Raw genomic sequence first — 22,243 nt, 5'->3', positions numbered from 1 at the left:
ATTGGATCATTGTCAACTCCTGCCTGGTTCACCAATGTCTTTCAGCAAGGGATATCTGCTATCCTTATCTGGTCTGGTTTATAACCAGATCTGGTTCCAGACCCACCAATTAGCAGCAATGGACAGCAGCAGTTGAAGCAGGTGACTCACCTGCACCTTCCCACTGTCACCTTCCTGAGGGCAGTAAATGCCAGATTTGCAAGTGACCCCCAGATTCCCAAAAATGAATACATTTAAAAAAGAGTTGTAGCATGATAGACGTAGAACACAGAACAGTACAGCACAGCACAGGCCCTTCAGCCCACAATGTTGTGCCGAGCTATATAAACCTACTTCATGATCAATCTAACCCTTCCCTCCTGCACAGCCCATAACCCTATGTTTTTCTTATGTAAACATAGAAAAGCATAGATGCAGCACGGAAACAGGCCCTTCAGCCCATTGTGGCCATGCTGACCAACAAGCAGCCACTTTCACTAATCCTACACTAATCCCATTTTATTCTCCCCACATTCCCATCAACGGCACGGTAGCATAGCAGTTAGTGCGACGCTATTACAGCGCCAGCGATCGGGGTCCGATTCCCATCGCTGTCTGTAAGGAGTTTGTACGTTCTCCTGTGTCTGCGTGGGTTTCCTCCGGGTGGTCCGGTTTCCTCCCACATTCCAAAGACGTACGGGTAGGTTAATTGGGTTTAAAATGGGTGGCGCGGACTCGTTGGGCTGGAAGGGCCTGTTACCACGCTGTAAATAAAATTTAAATTTAAAAAAAATTTGATTTAAAAAATTAAAAAATTTTAAATTTAAATTTAAAATTTAACTCCCCTGAGAATCTGTCACTCAGCTAATTAACCTATTAAGCTGCATGTCTTTGGGATGTGGAGGAAACCAGAGCACCTGGGGAAAACCCATGTGGTTATAGGGAGAACATGCAAACTCCACACAGACAGGACCCGAGGTTAAGATTGAATCCTGACTGCTGGAGCTGTGAGGTAGCCGCTCTATTAACTGTACAATTGTGCCTGAGCCAGTCATTCAACTGAAGGGCAGTTAGAGATGGACAATAAATGCTGGTCTTAGAAGCAATGCCTATATCCCATGAATAAATACAGTTCCCCTTCACCATTCTTGAGAACCAATGCTCCCTCCTCTTAAACAGGACATCTACTCATTTAACTCTGTGTTGAACCTTGCTTTGTGCACATTGGCTATTTTGTTTTAAATAGCTGTTGTAATTCCAACATCACAGCACTGCCAATTTTTTTTTTAAAAAAGGAACCACTTCATTGTTTGTGACTGGCTTTGGGGTATCCTGAGTTAGTGCAGACATGCAAGTCTATCAACAATGCTCTGTGTCACATCCTGCTCTTCAAGTCCTACATGAGCTTACTCCTCCCTTCAACAGCCCCATCATGGGAACTTCCTCCAATTGTGCAAGCCTCCAAGATCTCCTCCCTGTGCTGTTCCCAGAGCCGGACAGATCCAAGAATGGAACTAATCTGGAGCAGATCCGAATCTCACATTTCCTGATGTCAGGGCCCTCCTCAAGCGCCAAACAACTCATTCAGTTGGAATTCTATCCAGATCCTGGATTCCTGATGAGACCATACCAGGGGAGTGGAGCAGAGAGGTTGTTGAAGAAAAATCTGTATGGTCTTGTGTGTGAGAGGGAAGGGGGAGGCAGCTGGGAGAGCAGTGAGCAGGTGTGAAATAACTTGAGTAAGTTCAGAGCATTGAAAGAGGGAGAGCATGAACTGAGTGACGTCACTGGCCAGCTTGTGGCCGCACTCCTCACTACTGCCGTAGCCCACTAACTGCCTGCAGGCTTCAAGTTTGTGCTAAGATATTTCAAGTGGAAAGGTGCTCCCCTCCCCCTCCACCCTTCTCCCAAGCCCGGGCTGCTTGTGCTGAATCAGGCTAATCTTTCTCCGCACTGCAGGTGCCTGCCAGAGGCTGGACTCTCCGAGGTGCTGCAGCAGAGAGACAATGCAGGTGAGGGGTTAACCCTGACACCTCTGCACTGGTTGGGATTAGACATCCAACAGGATTCTGGGAGTCTTCCCCACACTACGTTTGTGCGGGGAGCAGGATGCAGATAAGGGTTTTATACATATTTATTTTTCAGGATGTGGGTGCTGCTGGCAAGGCCAACATTTACCGCCTGTCCCTTACTGTGCTCGAGAAGGTGCTGATGAGTCACCTTCTTGATATGTTGCAGACTTTCTCCCTCAGTTGTTGGGGAGGGACTTAGACCCAGTGATGACGGAGGATCAAGATTTAAAAGTCAGTGTGGTGGGTGACTTGGAGGGGAACCCTTTAGTGGTTCCCCTGTGCCTGCTGTTCTTGTCCTTGTTGGCAAAGGTCAATGGGCTTGGGAGGTGCTGTTGGTGTAGTGTTGATGAGTAGCTACAGTGCATCCTGTAGCTGACGTGCACTGCAGCCACTGTGGAGGGAGTGAATATTTCAGGTGATGGATGGGTTGACCATCAAGTGGACCGCTTTGTCCTGGATGGTGTTGAGCTTCTCGAGTGTTGCTGGAGTTTCATTCATCCCAGGCAAACGGACAGTATTCCGTCACATTCCTGTCTTGTGCCTTGTAGGTGGTGAAAAGACTCTGAGGAGCTGGAAGGTGTCCCTCAGGTTTCAGTGGGATGAATTAGGTTCAGCTGCACGTAGAGTTTGCCGCTGCATCACATGACGTCCCACCTCCAACTACGTCACCCAGTTCAATGTCTCTTTCTCAGCCCCAGTGCTTTCTGTAACTATTAGCCAAAACTGTGGAAAGTAAATGGGAAACCCTCCTCAACAATCTGGTCCCAGGTTTTGCACACAGCAGTGTCTTGGAAATTAATTTTCAATTCTTAGAGAATCTGAAGGTTTTGATTTTAGGCCCTCTTTGGCTGGTTGCAATTCCTCACCTGCACTCCCCACCTCCTCACCCCACCCTACACTGTGCCCTCTCTGCGTGTGAGCACGGGCAGGTAGTACCTTGACCCCGAGCAGATTGAACCTCACTTGATCTTCACCTCACCACGTCAATGCTGAGGTCATCCAGTGTCCCATGAGCACTGAATAAATAAACACCGGCATTTTAGTAGCAGCTTTCAAAACCCTGGGACATCCCAAAGCACTTTTGATGTGTTGTCATTTTTTCAAAGTTTGAAAATTTTTGCATTTTTAAGTAGAGCAACATCCCACAAATAGCACTGAGATAACAACCAGATAATCAGTTTTAATGATCTTTGCCACCAAGCTTCAGGGATAAGGGTTTTTGGGTCAGAGGCTTGTAAGGCAGGAAGTGAGTGAACATCAGCACTCAGGAGGCAGAAGAGTGATCACGGCCGGGATGGATTGGATTGGGCCTTGTGGTTGAGCATGAGTTGCTTCCACCCTGGTTCTGTGGGTTCTGAGGTGGCTAATGAGGCCAGTGTAGGACATGCACACTCTGCCACAGGAGGGGGTAGGGTGCTTGATGGGACGGAGGTATGGGTGGAGAGGTGGAGCGATTGTTCTGTGGTTTACATTGGGCTTCTGAGCGCCCCAGTGAAGAGGCTGGAGGTTCACGATGCCATCTGGGTGCTCCTTCTCTATTTTGAGTTGTTATAGGCCTTAGTTTCCTATGAGTCAGTGAGGTTCAATCTGCCTGGGGTCAAGGTACTACCTGCCCGTGCTCACACGCAGACAGGGCACGGTGTGGGGTGGGGTGAGGAGGTGGGGAGTGCGGGTGAGGAATTGCAACCAGCCAAAGAGGGCCTAAAATCAAAACCTTCAGATTCTCTAAGAATTGAAGATTAATTTCCAAGACACTGCTGTGTGCAAAACCTGGGACAAGATTGTTACATACTCCTGGTCATCTCCCGCTGTGATGGAGCTCGGGGTGGAGTGCCTGTGTCAGGAGTTTAGTATTGAGCATGCACACAATGTGGCCTGCCCAATAAAGCTGACAGGGTGTGATTAGAGCCTTGATGCTGGGCATGTTGGCCTGGGAGAGGACTCTGGCATTGATTTGCTCAACCTGCCAGTGCATTCGGAGCATTTTACAAAGATAACATTGGTGGTCCCATCTCCAGCGGTTTGAGGTGCCTGCTCTAGATGGTCCACACCCCCAAAGCTGGTCACAGGGTGAGCCAATGCCCAAATGCTGTTATCAGAATGAAAGTAAGTTACTACTCACTGTACCTCTGAGCTACCATCACAACAGTGCTAGTGGAGAGGACCCATGGAGACATTTGTGTTTCAGTGTCAGAAGGTTCACCATGCTGACTGACGGAGAAAATCTACAGCAAACCTCTTCAACCTTGGTTAGGGAATCGCTTTGCAGCACAGATTCTCTGCGTTAGGGAGTTCCCCAAAATCTGTGTGACCTGGGAAAGGGAAACTTGGAGTCTCTCTAAGCATTCAAGCACCCAGTGACCCACATCACTCAGGGTGTCTCACTGGTCCTTATGACATTTAGCTTCTGGGAAGTTATTGCATTGCTCACATCTAGCAAACGTGCAAGATAGACTTGCATTTCTTAAGCACCTGTCCCATCCTCAGCATGTCCCAAAGTGTTTTACAACCAAAGACATACTTGTGAAATTTACTCACTGTTGTACTGTGGGAAATAGAGGAGCCAATGAATGCACAGCAAGATCCCATACCACAATTAATCAAATGGGCTGCTTTTACCTGCTAGCTGAGGGGCAAGATCACAGGGTAGAACTGCTGTCATTGTCCAAATAGTGGCCATGGGATCTTTAAGACATCAGATACCATATCACAACAGACATCGCCTCTGACACTTCACCTCACTCTCAGGACTGCACTGGATATACCGATGGACTCAAACCCCTGGAGTGGTTCAAATCATGACTAACAAAACCAACGGCTGGAGGATTTCTTCAATTTGTGAAATCTTCAATTTGTGAAATCTCTGCTTTCCTGTTCTCCAGGATTTCATTCACATCCCTAAATCATCCCCATTTCTCCTTCAGTACTGTACTCAATTCTTGCCACATGCATTTAGCCAGCCAACGGTCTCTCATACCAGTGGAGAGCTCACGTGGTCACACAAAACAACCTCATACGGATTCATCAAACAATCATGCTTTATCTAGCTAACAGTGGTTAGGTCTGAGAGAAGGCCAGTATTAGAAAGTGCAAGTTCAGCGATACAGGACAAAGGATGCCTTCACATGCAACAATGTGCCTCAAACTCAAGGAGATGCTGCCTTCCACTTACTTGGACTGTGACGCCGCAGCCTTGCACTGTTTTGCATAAACAGGCCCTGAAACCGAACAAACAGCCCACACCACACCAGGAGTCAGACTCCTCCTCTCTGGCTCCCCGTCACACGAGGCGCTCGCCAGAATCACACACCCACTCAGATGCATGCTAAGCAGTGTTCAATCTATTGTGTACTCAGGCCCTAGGTGGAAACAGGGCAAGGAGGGAATGAAAGGCATAAACTAGGCTCCGGAAGCTGAACCGTATGGAGATTTGTGGCTGCACAGGCCTCAAAATTCAATTCTGAGTTAATGTTTCACATTGGCGGATTATTGAACGGATAGGGTAGGACTTTTACAAGTTGGAGAATGGGTCTGTCAGACTCGCAACCGCAGCAGCTGATCTCCTGACGATCAGTTTGCACAAAAGAACAATGGCCGCCCTGAATAATTTGTAAAAGCTAGACTTTTCTTCCAATTTTCTTCATTTGGTTATAGGTCCCACAGACATTCACCCTCACTGGGGTATGGGTCCCACAGACACTGACCCTCACTGGGGTACGGGTCCCACAGACACTGACCCTCACTGGGGTACGGGTCTCACAGACACTGACCCTCACTGGGGTACGGGTCTCACAGACACTGACCCTCACTGGGGTACGGGTCTCACAGACACTGACCCTCACTGGGGTACGGGTCTCACAGACACTGACTCTCACTGGGGTACGGGTCTCACAGACACTGACCCTCACTGGGGTACAGGTCCCACAGACACTGACCCTTACTGGGGTACAGGTCCCACAGACACCGACCCTCACTTGGGATACAAGCCCCACAGACACTGACCCTCACTGGGGCACAGGTCCCACAGACATTGACTCTTGCTGCGATACAAGGCCCAGAGACACTGACCCTCACTGGGGTACAGGTCCCACAGACACTGACCCTCACTGAGTTATGGGTCCCACAGACACTGACCCTCACTGGGTTATGGGTCCCACAGAGACTGACCCTCACTGGGGTACAGTCCCACACACTAATGCTCTCTGGGACTTGTCTCCCATGGACACTGACTCTTGCTGGAGTACAGTTCCACAGACACTGGTTAACCATTCATTTCTAGGTTATGGAATGCTTGGTTTGAACTGCTCTTCAAAAGCAGTCGGCAAGCAGAGTCAGAGCTTTGCCTTGAAATTTCGGGTTTAGACCCAGAGGAATATTCACGTCCAGTGTGTGCGTGGGCTGGGGGATCCCATAAAACCCTCTCACTGTATTAGGATAACTCGCCAGTCCTTCTGGTGCTGCACATCATTCTGCAGGGGAAGAGTGCAGAGACACCAAATAATGATTGTGACACCCTACTTTTATTTTGCTAATCCCTCCAAAGCTTCAGGAAAGTGTGCAATGTTACAATGCAAAGAAACTTGGAGCATTAAAAAATACTCATTAAATCCCTGCCTCTCTCATTCCACTCAATGCTCTCTTAAGTTACCTGGACGTTTGGCAAACAGCTCCTCAAGGAACTACATGAATGTTCCTATCAATGAGAGCAGGTAGGGGTGGGCAATAGAAGTGGTATTTCTAGGTGCTATCTACGTGGGCCATAGAAGTGGCATCTAGAGACATCACCAGGACAGATCTGCCTTGCAGAAGTCAAATAGAAGGAACGATTGCAAGGAAACACTGTGTTAATGGCATGGCCTAGATTGAACCCTGCACTTGTGCCTTTATCACAGCATGCAGTGGCAAGCCAAGAACATCTGTACTTTGCCAAGAAACCATCGGGAGTAGACAGTGAAGGCCCTCATAAACATGTTTCGCTTGAAGCTGATGAGGAGATAGATTTTGAGAACAATGTATGGGAGGAGGGCATCTTTAACCTGCCGCAAAAGGCTTTTACTCAGGGAGAAGACTAGTAACATCTGTAGAAGAGAGAGGAGAGAGAAGGTCAATAGAAACGCGAGAGAAACAAAGAGGAACCATGGCGAGTTGCAATCGCTTGCCGCCACTCCCCTGGGCGAAGGTGTGAAAAGTGATACAACAACTTGCGACAACCTCATGGACTGCTGGATGCAACGCACACCTCTGGCTATAACAGTGGTCCTCATCTGGTCTTCCAGCACAGGAGGAGGCCACTCAGCCATTCGTCCCTGTGCTACCTGGTTCGCCCAGAGAGTGGACATGAGCAGCGTGTGGTGCGTGAAGCAAGGACTTACCTCCTTGAGACGCTCCATGTCTTTGAGGTAGAATCCAATGTAGAAAAGGCTGAGATAGGAATTTACAAACTGAAACTGGAAAGAAATGAAATAAAAGATTATGCTGAGTTCTGGCCAGGTACTAGACATAGAGATTAAACCCTCACTGATTACCCCACTCACTGCGGGTTAATGTATTACCCAGAACTGGCAGACATTTCCACAACATCTTTCACAAAGTATTTTATGGTCAACAAATACTTTTTAAAAATATCATCACTGTTGTCACGTTGAAAATAACGTAGCCAATTTATACGCAGCTAGTTCCCACATAAGGTGAGAAACAACCGATGATACATTTTTTGATGAGGTGGATTGTGGGACAACTGTTCGGTTTTCAACTCCACACGCAGGTACAAATTCAGCTGAGACGCTGAGCCGGAGTTTTCCGGCAGTGGGGCCCAATTTATCAACGGTGTTTGGGCCAGAAGCCAGATTCAGTCTGTGTCCAACACTGGGAACCGGGATAGTGCGTGATCATGAGGAGGGGTCGCAAAACCCTTGCCAATGGGGTCCCCAACCAGAGCGCTGCCGCATGTGTGCAATGGAGAGTGAGAGAAGGGCAGGGTGAGTGTGGGCAGGGTTGGTAGTGGTGGAAGTGAATGAGCTGCCTCAGTGAAAGCATGGAAGCACAGCGCTGGTTGTAAGACGAAAATTACAGAACCTGTCCCATCACCATCTGGATAATCAAACCTTGTCCCATTAACATGTGGGGCAGTCGCAGGCCCTGTCCCGTCACCGTGTGGGGCAGTCGCAGGCCCTGTCCCGTCACCGTGTGCGGCAGTCGCAGGCCCTGTCCCGTCACCGTGTGGGGCAGTCGCAGGCCCTGTCCCGTCACCGTGTGGGGCAGTCGCAGGCCCTGTCCCGTCACCGTGTGGGGCAGTCGCAGGCCCTGTCCCGTCACCGTGTGGGGCAGTCGCAGGCCCTGTCCCGTCACCGTGTGGGGCAGTCGCAGGCCCTGTCCCGTCACCGTGTGGGGCAGTCGCAGGCCCTGTCCCGTCACCGTGTGGGGCAGTCGCAGGCCCTGTCCCGTCACCGTGTGGGGCAGTCGCAGGCCCTGTCCCGTCACCGTGTGGGGCAGTCGCAGGCCCTGTCCCGTCACCGTGTGGGGCAGTCGCAGGCCCTGTCCCGTCACCGTGTGGGGCAGTCGCAGGCCCTGTCCCGTCACCGTGTGGGGCAGTCGCAGGCCCTGTCCCGTCACCGTGTGGGGCAGTCGCAGGCCCTGTCCCGTCACCGTGTGGGGCAGTCGCAGGCCCTGTCCCGTCACCGTGTGGGGCAGTCGCAGGCCCTGTCCCGTCACCGTGTGGGGCAGTCGCAGGCCCTGTCCCGTCACCGTGTGGGGCAGTCGCAGGCCCTGTCCCGTCACCGTGTGGGGCAGTCGCAGGCCCTGTCCCGTCACCGTGTGGGGCAGTCGCAGGCCCTGTCCCGTCACCGTGTGGGGCAGTCGCAGGCCCTGTCCCGTCACCGTGTGGGGCAGTCGCAGGCCCTGTCCCGTCACCGTGTGGGGCAGTCGCAGGCCCTGTCCCGTCACCGTGTGGGGCAGTCGCAGGCCCTGTCCCGTCACCGTGTGGGGCAGTCGCAGGCCCTGTCCCGTCACCGTGTGGGACAGTCGCAGGCCCTGTCCCGTCACCGTGTGGGACAGTCGCAGGCCCTGTCCCGTCACCGTGTGGGACAGTCGCAGGCCCTGTCCCGTCACCGTGTGGGGCAGTCGCAGACCCTGTCCCGTCACTATATGGGGCAGTCGCAGGCCCTGTCCAATCACTATGTGGGGCAGTCACAGGCCCTGTCCTGTCATTGGTGATGGGGGAATCACAGACACACCCCAGTCCTGTCACCATGTGGAGTGGGGACAACACGGATCTTCACTCTCATCAGAAACATTCATGGAGGCAAGAATGAATTTTCCAGCCTAAGGACACAGCGGCAGGGCTCTGGGAGTTGGGAGGTCTGTTCACAGCTTCATGTCTTCCATTGGCTGGGCTGAATGTCAAATGTCACTGCCTCTAATTTTATCCCCAAGCAGTAACTTACACCACTGCTTTCCCGAGCCCAGACCAGAATTACTGGATCACCGGGGAACCAGCCCCTTCCACCCCTTTAACCCAAGGAGATGGAATTAAACCTTACCCTCACCAGCAATTATTTCCTGCCCCAACCCCATCTTATTCCCCCAATTTCTCAGCCCGCCCCTGAGGTGGTGGCCGGACTTGGGTACCCTTCCTGCTGTAACCTTGTCACTGCCACTTTGAGCTCTTGTGAAAGTGACCAGAATCAGAGCAGATGTTTGGGAGAGGAGATTTCAGTCACATCTCAGAGGGAGGGAGTTAGCAACATGGGTGGAGTGAGCTGGGAGTGGTTACAATAAAGTCGTAGAGAGATACAGCACGGAAACAGGCCCTTCGGCCCACTCTCCACACTGACCATCAGACACCCCATTTATATTTCTTATTCTCCCCAACTCCCCTCATATTCTACCACTCATTTAGACATTCGGGACAATTGAGAGTGGCCGATTAACCTATCGATCGTACATCTTTGGTGTATGGGAAGAAACTGGAACACCTGGAGAAGGTTCACTCAGTCACAGGGAAAATGTGCAAGCTCCACACAGACAGCACCCGAGGTCAGGATTGAACCCGGGTCTCTGGCACTGTGAGGTAGCGGCTCTACCAGCTGTGCTATTCCCCATCTGTCCGACTGCACTACAGCGGGTGCCCTGGTGAATTGGGGGGGTGTGAAGGGGGACAGTGACGATGTGAGCGGCGGGGGGTTGTGAGAGTTCCACAAGTGGTGCTGGGACTGAGACTCATTCTAATTGGTCCTCACTCAGCCTTGCTCCCACCCTCACCAATCAGTTGTTGGTGGGAGAGCCAATATCACCCACACCTCCTCCGCACTCACACAAGGAATAGCAGGGGATGTCAGCCAGCTGTGGGGGGCTGGGTTCTCTGCAGCGCTGAAGATCACACCATCCCAAAAACCAAAGCGTTCACATTTCTTTAGCGCCTTTCACAACCTCAGGATGTCCTAAGTCGCTTTACAGCTAATGAAGGACTGTTGAAAGGCAGGACTGGTGTAATTCAGGAATCTCCCAAACCTGTAACATCTACTACCAAGGAGGACAAGGGCAGCAGGTCTATGCAACTTCACTGTGTGTTTCGATGTACATGTGACTAATAAAGATATCTTACCATCCTGACTGGGACATATATCATCTGCCTTTCACATCTCTGGGTCTAAATGCTGGAACTTCCTCCCCAACACCTTCTCAAGGGCAATTAGGAGTAGGCAATAAATGCTGGCCTTGCCAGCAATGCCCACATCCCATGAATGAACAAAGAGGTGGCAGCCAATGTGTACAGCAAACGCCCACAAACAGCAACATTATAATGACCAGATCATGTGGGTTTGTTTTAGCAACCTTAAGTGAGGTATATATATTAGCCAGGACACCAGGCAGCAGCCCCTATTCCTCTCTGATAGAGAGAAAGGGATCTGTATGTCTACCTGAACAAACCTTGTTTTAACATCTCATTAGAAAGACAACACTTACCAAAACTAGTTTAATGATGAGGTGTTTCTCATAGGCACTCTGTAAACGGTAATTCTCTGTAAAGAAAGGAGATAAGGAGAACATGACTGAGACACAGTTGGGGAGAGGAGGCTGGAAGTCACTGATCCCAAGCCTAGTGCAAGTCAATCTCCCTGCAACGTTTCCTCCACAACCATTCAGACCGTGAGGTGACTGAATTGTCTGCTTAGTCTTAATAGTTTAGATAAATCACAGATAGGGGAGCAAAACAAAGCAAGGTACTGCATGGTTTACAGTGGTGCAAATACCACAAACTCACAGAAACTTTCACTGAGACAAATTGAGTTTCTGGACCAAAAGACAGGAGGATTTGCTTGGGTACAGTAGACTTCAGGGATCTGACTGCTCTGTAGAATAGGCAGAGGCCATTCGGCTGTCTGACCCTCTTCCGCCATTCAAACTAACCAAACTTCAGTGCCACTCTCCTGCCATTGATCCATACCTTTATTCCATAAAATTCTCTTGGAATTGATTCCCAGCATCCACAATCTACCCGGGGAGAGATTCCAGATTTTCACATTCTTTGTGCGAGCAGCCTGCCTTTAATTTCCAGTCACCCCCCACCCCCGGTCTGGATTCACAGCAATTGAAGAAATAATTCCTGTCTATCTGCACTATCAGATCCTTTCAGCATTTTAAGAACTCACTTCTAAACTCAAAGGAACACCATGCAGGTTTAATCGCAGAACTCCGACACCCTCCCCCCTCCCCATCTATTAGAAAGAGGGGCCATGGCACCTTTCTTTGTGAAAGAAGGGAAGTTTCAACGTCTGCTCAGTTGATGCTAGGCTTAGCGGGTTAATAATTGTGAGGTCTGCAGAGGAGCTCACTTCATGACACAGAACTTGACAACAACACAGTACATTTAGCGACATGGGAAAAGATTTCAAAGCTCTTCACCTGACATTATAAAACAGAAGCAGTGCAAAGATCACAATCTGAGGGAGTGAGGCCAAAATTAGAGTCCAGAGATCTCAGCACTGTTTGATTGGATGATACTACAGGAGGGTTGGAGGGACTTCAGCATGGAAGGATTTGATGGTAAGGACTGGACTTTTAAAATCATAGATTCACAGAATCACTAAGGCAGAGAAGGAAGCCATTCAGTCAATCAAGTCTGTGCTGACTCCTGGAGAAGCAATCCCATAAATCCCATTCCCCTGCTCTTTTCCAAAGGCCCTACAGATTATTTGTCCTTAGGTACCAGTTCAATTCCCTTTCAAAATCCCTGATTTACTTTGTTTCCACCAGGTTATCACCATTCTCAGAGTAAAATGGTTTCTCTTCACACCTCCCTTGTACCTTTTGAATCTGTGCCCCCCAGTCCACACACTTCTTTCTATTTACCCTGCTGAAATCTACCATGATCCTATTCACCTCTGTCAAATCACCAGTCAGCCTCTGCTCCAAGGAGAGCAATCTCAGCTTCTCCAGTCAAACCTTGGAGCTGAAATCCCTCATCCTTTGAACTGTTCTGGCGAACCTCTTCTCTGGGACCTTGTAACGTACTGTGTTTGTAATATACTGCGCAGCTGCTGCAAAAAGCTAATTTTCAGGGCATTTATATCCTGGGCAAGTATGCATATGACAATAAATGACCTTGAACTTCAAGTACTTCCAAAAGAGTGGTGACCAGAAATGAAGGCAATGCTCCAGTTGTGATCTAGACAGATTTAAATATAACCTCACTGCTTTTGTACTCTTTATATGTCATTGTGAATCCCAGATCCCGCATGCTTTACCAACCACTGTTTGCACTTGCCCTACCACTTTCAAAGATTCGTGCACATGTACTTCCAGCTCCCTCTGTTCCTGCACACTTTAGACCACCACTTAGTCTATATTGATCCTCTTCGATTGTTCTGACAAAGTGGAACACTTTGTATTGCATCTGCCACCTACCTGCCCATTCTGCCAGCTTACCTACATCCTCTGGCCTTCTGTCGCTATCCTGACTGTCTACCATATCTCCAAGCTTGGTGTTGACTGCAAATTTTAAAATTTTATCTCACTCACTTGCATCAAAGTTATTAGCATATATCAAACTAACCATCGGTCCTAGTACGGATGTCTGGAATTGCTCAAGCAGTCCAGAGTGAATGGAACCTGGTGTGAGTAAGGACCTGGGGCACAGAGTTTTTGATGAACTCATTTTTCAAGGGTGTACAGTGGCTGTCAGGAAAGCAGGCACAGAGACTGGGTGCTGTCAGCATACAGGAAACATCTAATCCACTGCCCAGCATCCAGACGAGCAGTTCTGCCCAAAGGGCAGGGATGATCCTCCACTGTGCAGTAAAACACGCGGTTGGGGACAATACTGGTCTGTGTCCTACGAAACAATGGCCACAAGCCAGATGTGGCTAATTGGGAATCCAGATGTGAATAATTTCCCATCTGGTTTGTAACTAAACCATGAGTTGTGCTCACTGTTACTGGTCAGGGGATCTCAGTACTCATATCCCTACAAAGTGTGCACCTAACCTTTAACCCTTTGCCAGGTTGATGGTGAAGTGGTGATGAGTGACACAATGTTAATCACAGTGACATGTATTGAATAGTGTTTGCTAAATAGAGTGAAAGACTTGCATTTCTATAGCAGTGATCAACACCACAGGACATCCCAAAATCCTTCACCTTTGAAGGGGTTTACTGTGGTAATGTAAGAAACATATCAGCCAATCTGAACAGAGCGAGATCCCACAGACAGTGATGTGACAATGAACAGACAATCTGTCCTTTTAGTGATGTTAACTGAGAGATAAATATTGGCCAGTACACTGGGGAGAATCCCCCGCAATTGTTTGAAACAGTGCCATGGGATCTTTTGTATCTACTTGAGAGTATAGATGAAGCCTCAGTTAACATTGCTTCCAAGAGACGACACTTCTGCCAATGTAGCACTCCCTTGGGACTGCACATACACCATTGAGTGGATGTATGGCCTCAAGTCATTGCAGTGTGACTTGAGCCCACTCCCCTTGCTTAGAGGTAAGTGTGCTGTCCAATAAGCCATGGCTGACATAGAAACAGACACTTTGACTTGTTCTCCCCAGGTTACAGCAGGGTTCCTGTGAACTGTTCATAACCTGCAGAATTTGCAAGTTGGAAATGCCGCCACGAACTGAGATCCCACACGGCAGAAGATGCCTGCAGCCCTACAGCAGCCGGTAAATCCATCCTGCCGGTCTCCCAAACGCTCGTAAGTCAGGCATTCGTAAGCTGGGGAGAACCTGTGCTTGGGTTGTGTATGAGGCTCTTTGAACTAAAACTAGTCCCTGTGATGCAAACAATGCCACCAACCTAGTCACCAATTTTCATCGGACAGCACTGGTGAGGGGTGGGGGGGCTTTATTCCCTCAGGTAACTGACCCAGGGACTATCGATCTGAACCTGGTTGTAGAAACCTGCTCCAGTCTCCAGAACTGAAATTGGTCAGCATAAATCAACACAGCATACAGCAGTTTTAAAACAAAACCTACAGCAAGCCTGTGATACAGGTTGTACTGCTGGATGGAACACTGTCCCAGCCTGTATGGTGGGTGTGGAGACTGGAATCCACTGTGTCCAGGCACAGCAAGACTCGTCCTGTTGGGTTGTGTACCTCGATGGGCGTAGGGAGTGGTAACAAAGGAGCAGGACTTTGAGCTAGAACCTGCATTCAATCTCATGGTGACCTGTGCCCCAACTTCACATACCCACCATCTGCCATATTCTTTAACCTTTGGATAACAAAAAAATCATCTGTCTCCACTGTTAACATTAACATTGGCTTCCATTTTCTTACTTGGTTTCGTCACTGATCAGTTGTTGTTGTTGGAAACATTAACCCTCAGATGACCAGAGGAGCAGGGTAACACCAGTCCTCCTACCACAGAGTCTTACATCACCAAAGAAAGGCTTCAGCCCCTGCATCTGCCTCAATCTTTAGTCAAGCTCTCCAAAGTCCCACTTCGCTGCAGCCCAGCAATACTTTCCTTCAGCTAAACATCCTATTCAGATGGTCACAACTCATGGCGCATTTTTCTCCCCCCTCCTCTCCTCTCCCAGTCACTTTCAATCCATGTCCTCTGCCCACTGACTGCCCTGCCACTGGAAACAGGTTCTTCTAATTTGTTGAACCAAACCCTTATGATTTGGACACCTTGACTATATCTCCCCTTAACCTCCTCTGTATCAAGAAGAACAATCCATTCTCCATTCTTTTCACTCAACTACGTTTCTAAAATATAACAGGACATTTTGGAAATACTCAGCCAGTCAGGCAGCACCTGTGGAAAGAGGAACAGATTTAATGTTTCAGGTCAAAGACCCTTCTGCAACATTAACTCTGTTTCTCTTTCCACAGATGCTGCCTGACCCGTTGAGTTCCCCCAGCACTTGGTGTGTTTCTTCTGAAATAGTAGCTCTGTTTCTCTTTCCACAACTGACCTGCTGAGAGTTTCCAGTGTTTTCTGTTTCGTTTTCGGATTTTAGCAGCTGCAGCATGTTAATCTTCAACTAAATTTCTAACCTTGATTCAAAACTAGAATTGTAAAAATTAAACCTTTAAAGAGAGTGTACACCGTGTTCTCCGTCTGCTGTGGAAGGAGTGAATTTGTACATACCCATGTCATTTAACCAATAGGCAATTTTCTTGTAAACATCATCAAGAACTGTAACCACAACCGCCAGTAAGACTTTAGGAAAGTAGGTAACAATCCAAGGCAGTTCTTCGACACTAATCACAAATTCCTGGAAAAGAGGAAAACAAAATGTTTATGAATAAAAGCAACAAAACATACATTCTCACAGGATGTGTGTGGTGTGGCCTTGTACTCTGCACCCAGCGAATTATGGTTATTGATGAATTAAAACTATATGTTTTTCACTTTTCCGTGGAAATTAGACAACAGCCACTAAAGTACTTCTTGAGCTGGCCTCACTGATGTAGAGTACACAACAACTAATTCGCAGACAGACAGCATCATGATAAAGACCAGATGTTGATTGAGGGAGAATTATTGACCTCAGTAGAAGATTCAAGATTTGGTCCGTAGTATCTGTTAAGTTTAATACCTCATCTGAAAGATGACACCTCTAACACTGAAGTGAATGGGATGGGGTATGGTCCATTTTTATTTATGAAGGACAACTGCTTTTACTCACTGAAATTCCATTGTTCAATTTGGGTTTGCGGTGACATGAAGCAATTATGCTCTTGAGTTTGTTGTACTGTTCTTTAATTCTTGCCAACTGATATTTATGTAAACAGGGGCTGGTCAAATATTATTCCAGATGAACTATTGTATCCCATGAGCAATGTGGATCCAATTTCCCAGCGTGTTGATGCTTCAGATTGACCTTTACACATTAGAAAGTGCCCTTGACTACAGTATTACAACAACCACACAACTCTATACAATCACATGGTCACAACCCTCTTCAGGAGGCTGGTACTGACCTGCAGCTCAAAGCAGATTAACATGATCAGGAAAACAATGCAGAGACAGAAGAGACAGACAGGAAGACTGACAAAGTACTGGAACAACCTCCTCTTCCATGGCGAGTAATAGAAGTCCTCACAACCCGTAACTGGACTGACTCGTTTGACACCCTGAAAGGAAGGAGAACCGGGAGGGATTAACAATATCATCCAGCAAACAGTACAGCAACATGAGTTTATCACATCGTGGACTACTGGTGATGGGACCCAGGACAGCATCGTGGGCTAATATGTAGAGTCTTGCATTTTCCACAGCACCTTTCACAACCTTTGGTGTTCACACTGTGCTTTCCACCCAGTCACTCTTGGATGAAGGAAAACCACAGTCAATTTGGCAGTCAAGATCCCACCAACTGCAATGTGATAATCATCTGTGAAAACAACGTTGGGTTGGGTCAATCGCTGGGCTGGGTCTGTTCACTATATCAGTGCTGTGAAATCTTTAGTCCATCTGAGAGAGCAGTTGGAGCCTCAATCTCACCGGAAAGGTGGTATCTCTGACAGTTCAGCAAACTCTCAGTGCAGGCACTGTGGGAATTTCAGCCTGGATTATGGAAAATTTAAAATGAATTTAGCATGATAAGGATAAGATGATAACTAATATCTCCAATTATTAGCAGGCACAGTAATGTAGCAGTTAGCTCAACACTTTACAGCGCCAGCGACCCGGGTTCAATTCCTGTCGCTGTCTGTAAGGAGTTTGTACGTTCTCCCCGTGTCTGCGTGGGTTTCCTCCGGGTGCTCCGGTTTCCTCCCACATTCCAAAGATGTACGGGTTAGGAAGTTGTGGGCACGCTATGATGGCGCCGGAAGCGTGGCAACACTTGCGGGCGCTGCCCCCTGAACACTCTATGCAAAAGATGTATTTCACTGTGTGTTTCAATGTACATGTGACTAATAAAGATATCTTATCTTGTCTTAATTAGATGATCTGGAGAAAGTTCTTTACCAGAGTGTGTGGAGACTCTGGATCTCACTCCCATAGGGAACAGTGGAGTGGGAATGTTAGAGCTGGATTTAAAGCTGCATAAACACATGCGGAAGATAGGAGTAGAAGGAGACAGTGATGGGGGAGACGGGGAGGGGTGGGAGAAGGCTGACATGGAGCGTACACTTTAGCATGGAGCAGTTGTTTCTATGGTATGAATTCCCTATTTAGTTCCTCACTGGTTCTCACACTGTGCCACATTCCATCTCATTCACATTACAGCCGCCACAGTACTTGAGCTGCCTCACCCTGAACTGGGACCTGGGCTCCTCGATGAGCTCTGCTGGTCGATCCAATGTGCCCCACCTGTAGGCCAGCTCTGCGCTCTGACGTTTCCAACCCTCCAGAAACAAGGTGGTCCACACAACATTAAACAGGGCAAAGACCACACAGATCACATCACGGCTTGTCTGAGAAAGAGAGAAAAACCTGAGTTTATTTGTACCTTTCACATGTCAACGCAGCCAGTGAATTCTTTTACTGTAGCTCAACTACCATTGTAATATCGGAGATGTGAAAGCCATTTGCAACATCCCATAAATTGGAAAGTGATGCTGACCTGTGGGCCTTTGTTAGTGACGTTGTTGAGGGGTAAATATTGACTTTGGATCACTGGGGACTATTCTTCAAATGATGTGGGATTTTTAACATCCACTTGGGAAAGCAGATGGGGTCCAAGTTTAATAATTTATCCGATGGAAGGCTGCTCTGACAGTCCAGTACTCTCTCAGATCTGCAACACAGTGTCAGTGTGGCCCACATGCTCTGGATTGGGCTTCGAACCCATGACCTTCTGACTTAGAGGCAAGAGCATTACCTGTTAGGTGGTAGATGAAAATGACTACCTTAGTCCCTGGCCTCACCTTAATCCCTGCCCCCAAACTTCACTGGGGCCCAGCCAACCAATTTGCATGAATCTCAGAGGACTAAGGACAATACTTGATCTTCACATTCCCGATTGATCAAAACTGGGTGATTTCTGGCCAGTGAGAGTTGGGTAGATCACTCATTGGAGACAATACCTGGTCAGACTCTGTAAATGCCCAGAGTCCAAAACCGATCACAGCTGGGTAGATCATGCACCACGTGTAGTACCCGAGCCACGAGAAATACATTGCTATTTTAACCCCAAAATAGTCACAGATTTCGTCTGGAACAGAAGAAAGAGAAGGCAGATTAAAGAGATGAAATTACAGGGGAAATTTTAGGAACAAGAAGGCTTTAAGGAAGGGCTGAGCTCTAGGGCCCAGGAAAACAGCGTAGGACCAATGGTGCAGCAGACAAGAAGGACCTCACAACGCAGGACAACAGAACAGCCCCATGGTGCAGAACAAAAGGAGAGCCTCAGGCGAAAGAATACAATGGTGCAGGACACCGGGACAGCCCTAGATTGCAGGACCGCAAGAGGTCCCCACAATGAAGGCCAGAAGGAGGTTGATGGTGTAGGGGACAAGAAGGGAGCCCTATATTGCAGGGGACGAGGAGGGTCTCATAATGACTTGGAGGAAGGAAGCAAATGCACGGTAGTCAAACAGAAAAGATGGTGGGAAGTGAGTTGTGAGGAGGCTGCAAACAGTTCATAGAGAGAAAATCAAAACAAAACTGCAGATGCTGGAAATCAGAAACAAAAGCAAAATGCTGGAACAATTCCACAGATCAGGCAGCACCTGTGGGAAAAGAAACAGTTAATGTTTTGGGTCTGTGACCCTTTGTCAGAACTCAAAGGGAGATATTGATAGGTTATGTAAGTGGGCAAAATGTTGGCAAATGCGCTATAATGTGGGATAAAGTGCTGTACGTTTTAGAAGGAAGAAGAGCAGTGTCATTTAAACGGAGAACTGCAGAAAAATGCAACACAAAGGGATTTGGGGTCCTTATGTACAAACCACAGAAAGCTGACACAAATGCCATGGGGAGACTAATGGAACGATGACCCTTATTTCATGTGGGTTTGAGTACAGACATAGGGAAATCCTATTGTACAATGTCTAGTGAGACCACACCTAGAGTACAGAGAACAATCTGGTGCCCCTTTTCAAGGAAAGGTATTATTTCATTGCAGATGGTTTAGAGAAGGTTCACTGGGATGATCCAGGGTTTGGATTCTGGGAAAAGTTGAATTGATTGGGACTCTACTCAATAGATTTAGACAAATAGGAGGTCTTACTGAAACGTATAAGATTCCAAGGGGGAAAGACGTAGTAAATGTTGAGAGGAAATCATGGTTATGGGAAAAGGGCAGAAAAATGGACAAGGAATGTTGGGTCAGCCATGATCCTATTCAATAAACTCAAGGAACTGACTGGCCTACTCCCTCTTCTTATAGTGTAGGAGGGCCCCACGGTGCAGGGGACCAGGAGGCCTCCACGGTGAAGGGGACCAGGAGGCCTCCACGGTGAAGGGGACCAGAGCTGAAGTGGAGAAATAATATAATCAGATATAGTGCTGAGCTGTGGATTTCCCAGCTTCACAGCCCTTCCCTATATTTGCATCTCTTCCTTTTACAACTCAGTTGCTCTGTTTAGTTCATCAGTAAAGCAGCATGAGTGGAGCATGTACGCACCTACTGGCTGCGACTCACAGACGGCCTGAACCCACGACTTCACTAGGCGGTTAAGCATTCGCTGCTCGTGGAGGGGGAGGACTTGCTGGATGATCCCTCGAGTCATGAGCTCTGCAACTGGATGCAGCACCAGTGGTCAGCAACAAGTAACATGACAGACATTCACCCACCAATCTCCAACACTCCCTACATTATCCGTACACAATGCCCTCCTTCCCCAACATTCTGTGGTAACCCCCCCCCCCCCAACTTTCCCTGACATCCTCCTGAATGATTCAACACTCCTGTACCCTCTCCCCTCTACAAGGTTTTATACTCTGGCCTGGGATTTGAACCTGTGACCTACAAGATTCAGCGCTGCCCACTGAGCCATGGTTCACAAGGGAAACTTCAGAGGCAGTCAGGAGAGTGATGAGGACCTCTGGGTTCTGCAGTCATGGCACAGAGATGGAAGTAGGAAAGAGAAGGTGCTTTATGTTAAAGATGCACCTCCAACAACCTCGGGGCACCTTCAAGGAAGGAATCCCTAGGTGTTGTCACTGCTTTAGTCTGTTTGCAGCAGCCAATCCATGCACATTCCCACTAACAGTGTTGTGGTAATGATCCAATAACTTTCATCAGTGATATCAGTTGAGGGATAAATACTGCCCTCACTGAGGAAGACTCCCCTGATCTTCTTCAGATTCTGGGATCTATCTCGTCTGTCCAAGAGGGAAGACCAGGCACCATTTAAGACACAACTGTGCAGCAAGCCCTCAGTGGCGTGTCAGCCAGAAGTGAGACACGAACCCACAACCACTTGACTGACCCACTGAGACAGCACGGAATCTGTCAGATACCGGATTTGTGCCACTTTCAACCAAACTTCCTTGTGCTCATTTGATTTGAACAGGCCTTACTGATTGGCTGCCCCTCCAGGAAGTGGATGTTGTGCAGACTCTCCCCCTGCTTGGCTCGCAGGTTATCCAGCCAGTGCCTAATAATACTCTGTCGTTCCTGCAAAACACAGAGCAGCTCGTTTCACTTCACAACGTTTGCTTGGCAAAATTCCACTCAGTTGCATTAAATGTACAGCACCCAAGGAGGCCATTCGGCCCAATGGCTCTATGGCAGAGTTTCTGCTCCATCCCAGCCTCCTCTGCCCCCGCTCTGACTCCCCGTCCCTCCATTCTTTTCTCCCCCACACCGCCTGTCTTTACTCAGCCAAAGTAATGTTCACTATTCCTACATTTGTCCCATACCGTCCTCTCTTCCTCTCCCCTTTGCTCCCCTCTCTCTCCCTTCCTCTTCTCTTTCACTTTCTCACCTTTTCCCCCCTCTGCCCACCTTCCCCCTTTCTCTCTATTCCCTCTCTCCCAAACTCCTTGCTCCCTATTTGTCGCTCTGTATCTCTTTCACTCTCCTTCCTTCTCTCGGTACTCATTCTCTCCCACACTGTCTCTCTCTGTCTTACCCTTGCCTTCTCTATGTCTCCCTTGTTCTCTCACCCTCTCCCCAACTTTCATCTGTCTTTGCAGAGCCACCATGACACTTGGTGCCTGGATTTCGTGGCCAAGTCTCTACGTAGACCTTTGCGTAACTGTGATGTGAACAAATGGGACTTGGTGAATGGAGATGTCCCCAGCCAGCCTCACCTGAGAAGTGAAGAAATAGATTTCATTTTCAATGTTTTCGTAGATGTAATCCTCGTCACAACACAACACCCTCGTCCCTCCACCAAACTCCTGCTTCACTGGTTTACGCAGACCCATCTCCTCAGCTCCTCGTAGCAGGCTGCCCATAAACATCAAGACAGTGGAGTCAAACCCACACTACAGAGAGGCCCACCAAGTAGGAAAGCATGCACAGACTGCGGCTCGCACAGGTACACAGACTGGAATCGACGTGCATATGCACACTGGAAGTAGCGCGCACACAGGGACTAGAGTCAATGCACATACATGGACTGGAATCATGTGCAAATACAGAGACAGTGCTCATACACAGCAAGGGGTCAGAGCACATCCATGGACTGGAGGCAGTCGTGTAATGGAACAGTGCACGGGACCCGTCGAGACCCCAGGTAGCTGACCCACCTCTGATTCATCCCAGCCCACAATAATCCAGAACTGTACCCCCCAACTCCCCCAACACTGTAACCCCAACCCCCATACTCC

At 48.4% G+C, this 22,243-nt stretch overlaps 1 protein-coding gene across 2 annotated transcripts in view; it reads right to left on the bottom strand.

The window, feature by feature from the left end:
• The window catches only part of ano8b (anoctamin 8b), a 70,129-nt gene that overhangs the window by 12,302 nt on the left and 35,584 nt on the right, over nucleotides 1-22,243 (bottom strand). For both annotated transcript variants that reach the window (XM_052038340.1, XM_052038341.1), the window contains 9 exons: nucleotides 21,722-21,860; nucleotides 20,987-21,083; nucleotides 20,088-20,204; nucleotides 18,547-18,674; nucleotides 17,773-17,934; nucleotides 16,495-16,647; nucleotides 15,659-15,785; nucleotides 11,016-11,071; nucleotides 7,424-7,498 (listed from right to left, as the gene is read on the bottom strand). In XM_052038340.1, the coding sequence (XP_051894300.1) occupies nucleotides 7,424-7,498; nucleotides 11,016-11,071; nucleotides 15,659-15,785; nucleotides 16,495-16,647; nucleotides 17,773-17,934; nucleotides 18,547-18,674; nucleotides 20,088-20,204; nucleotides 20,987-21,083; nucleotides 21,722-21,860 (1,054 nt within the window). The remainder of the gene's footprint in view (nucleotides 1-7,423; nucleotides 7,499-11,015; nucleotides 11,072-15,658; nucleotides 15,786-16,494; nucleotides 16,648-17,772; nucleotides 17,935-18,546; nucleotides 18,675-20,087; nucleotides 20,205-20,986; nucleotides 21,084-21,721; nucleotides 21,861-22,243) is intronic.

Source organism: Pristis pectinata, chromosome 24 (genome assembly GCF_009764475.1).
Source record: "Pristis pectinata isolate sPriPec2 chromosome 24, sPriPec2.1.pri, whole genome shotgun sequence".
Classification (NCBI taxonomy): Eukaryota; Metazoa; Chordata; class Chondrichthyes; order Rhinopristiformes; family Pristidae; genus Pristis; species Pristis pectinata.
Note: the sequence above shows the minus strand (reverse complement) of the source record. Positions and strands in the feature narration are given on the sequence as shown.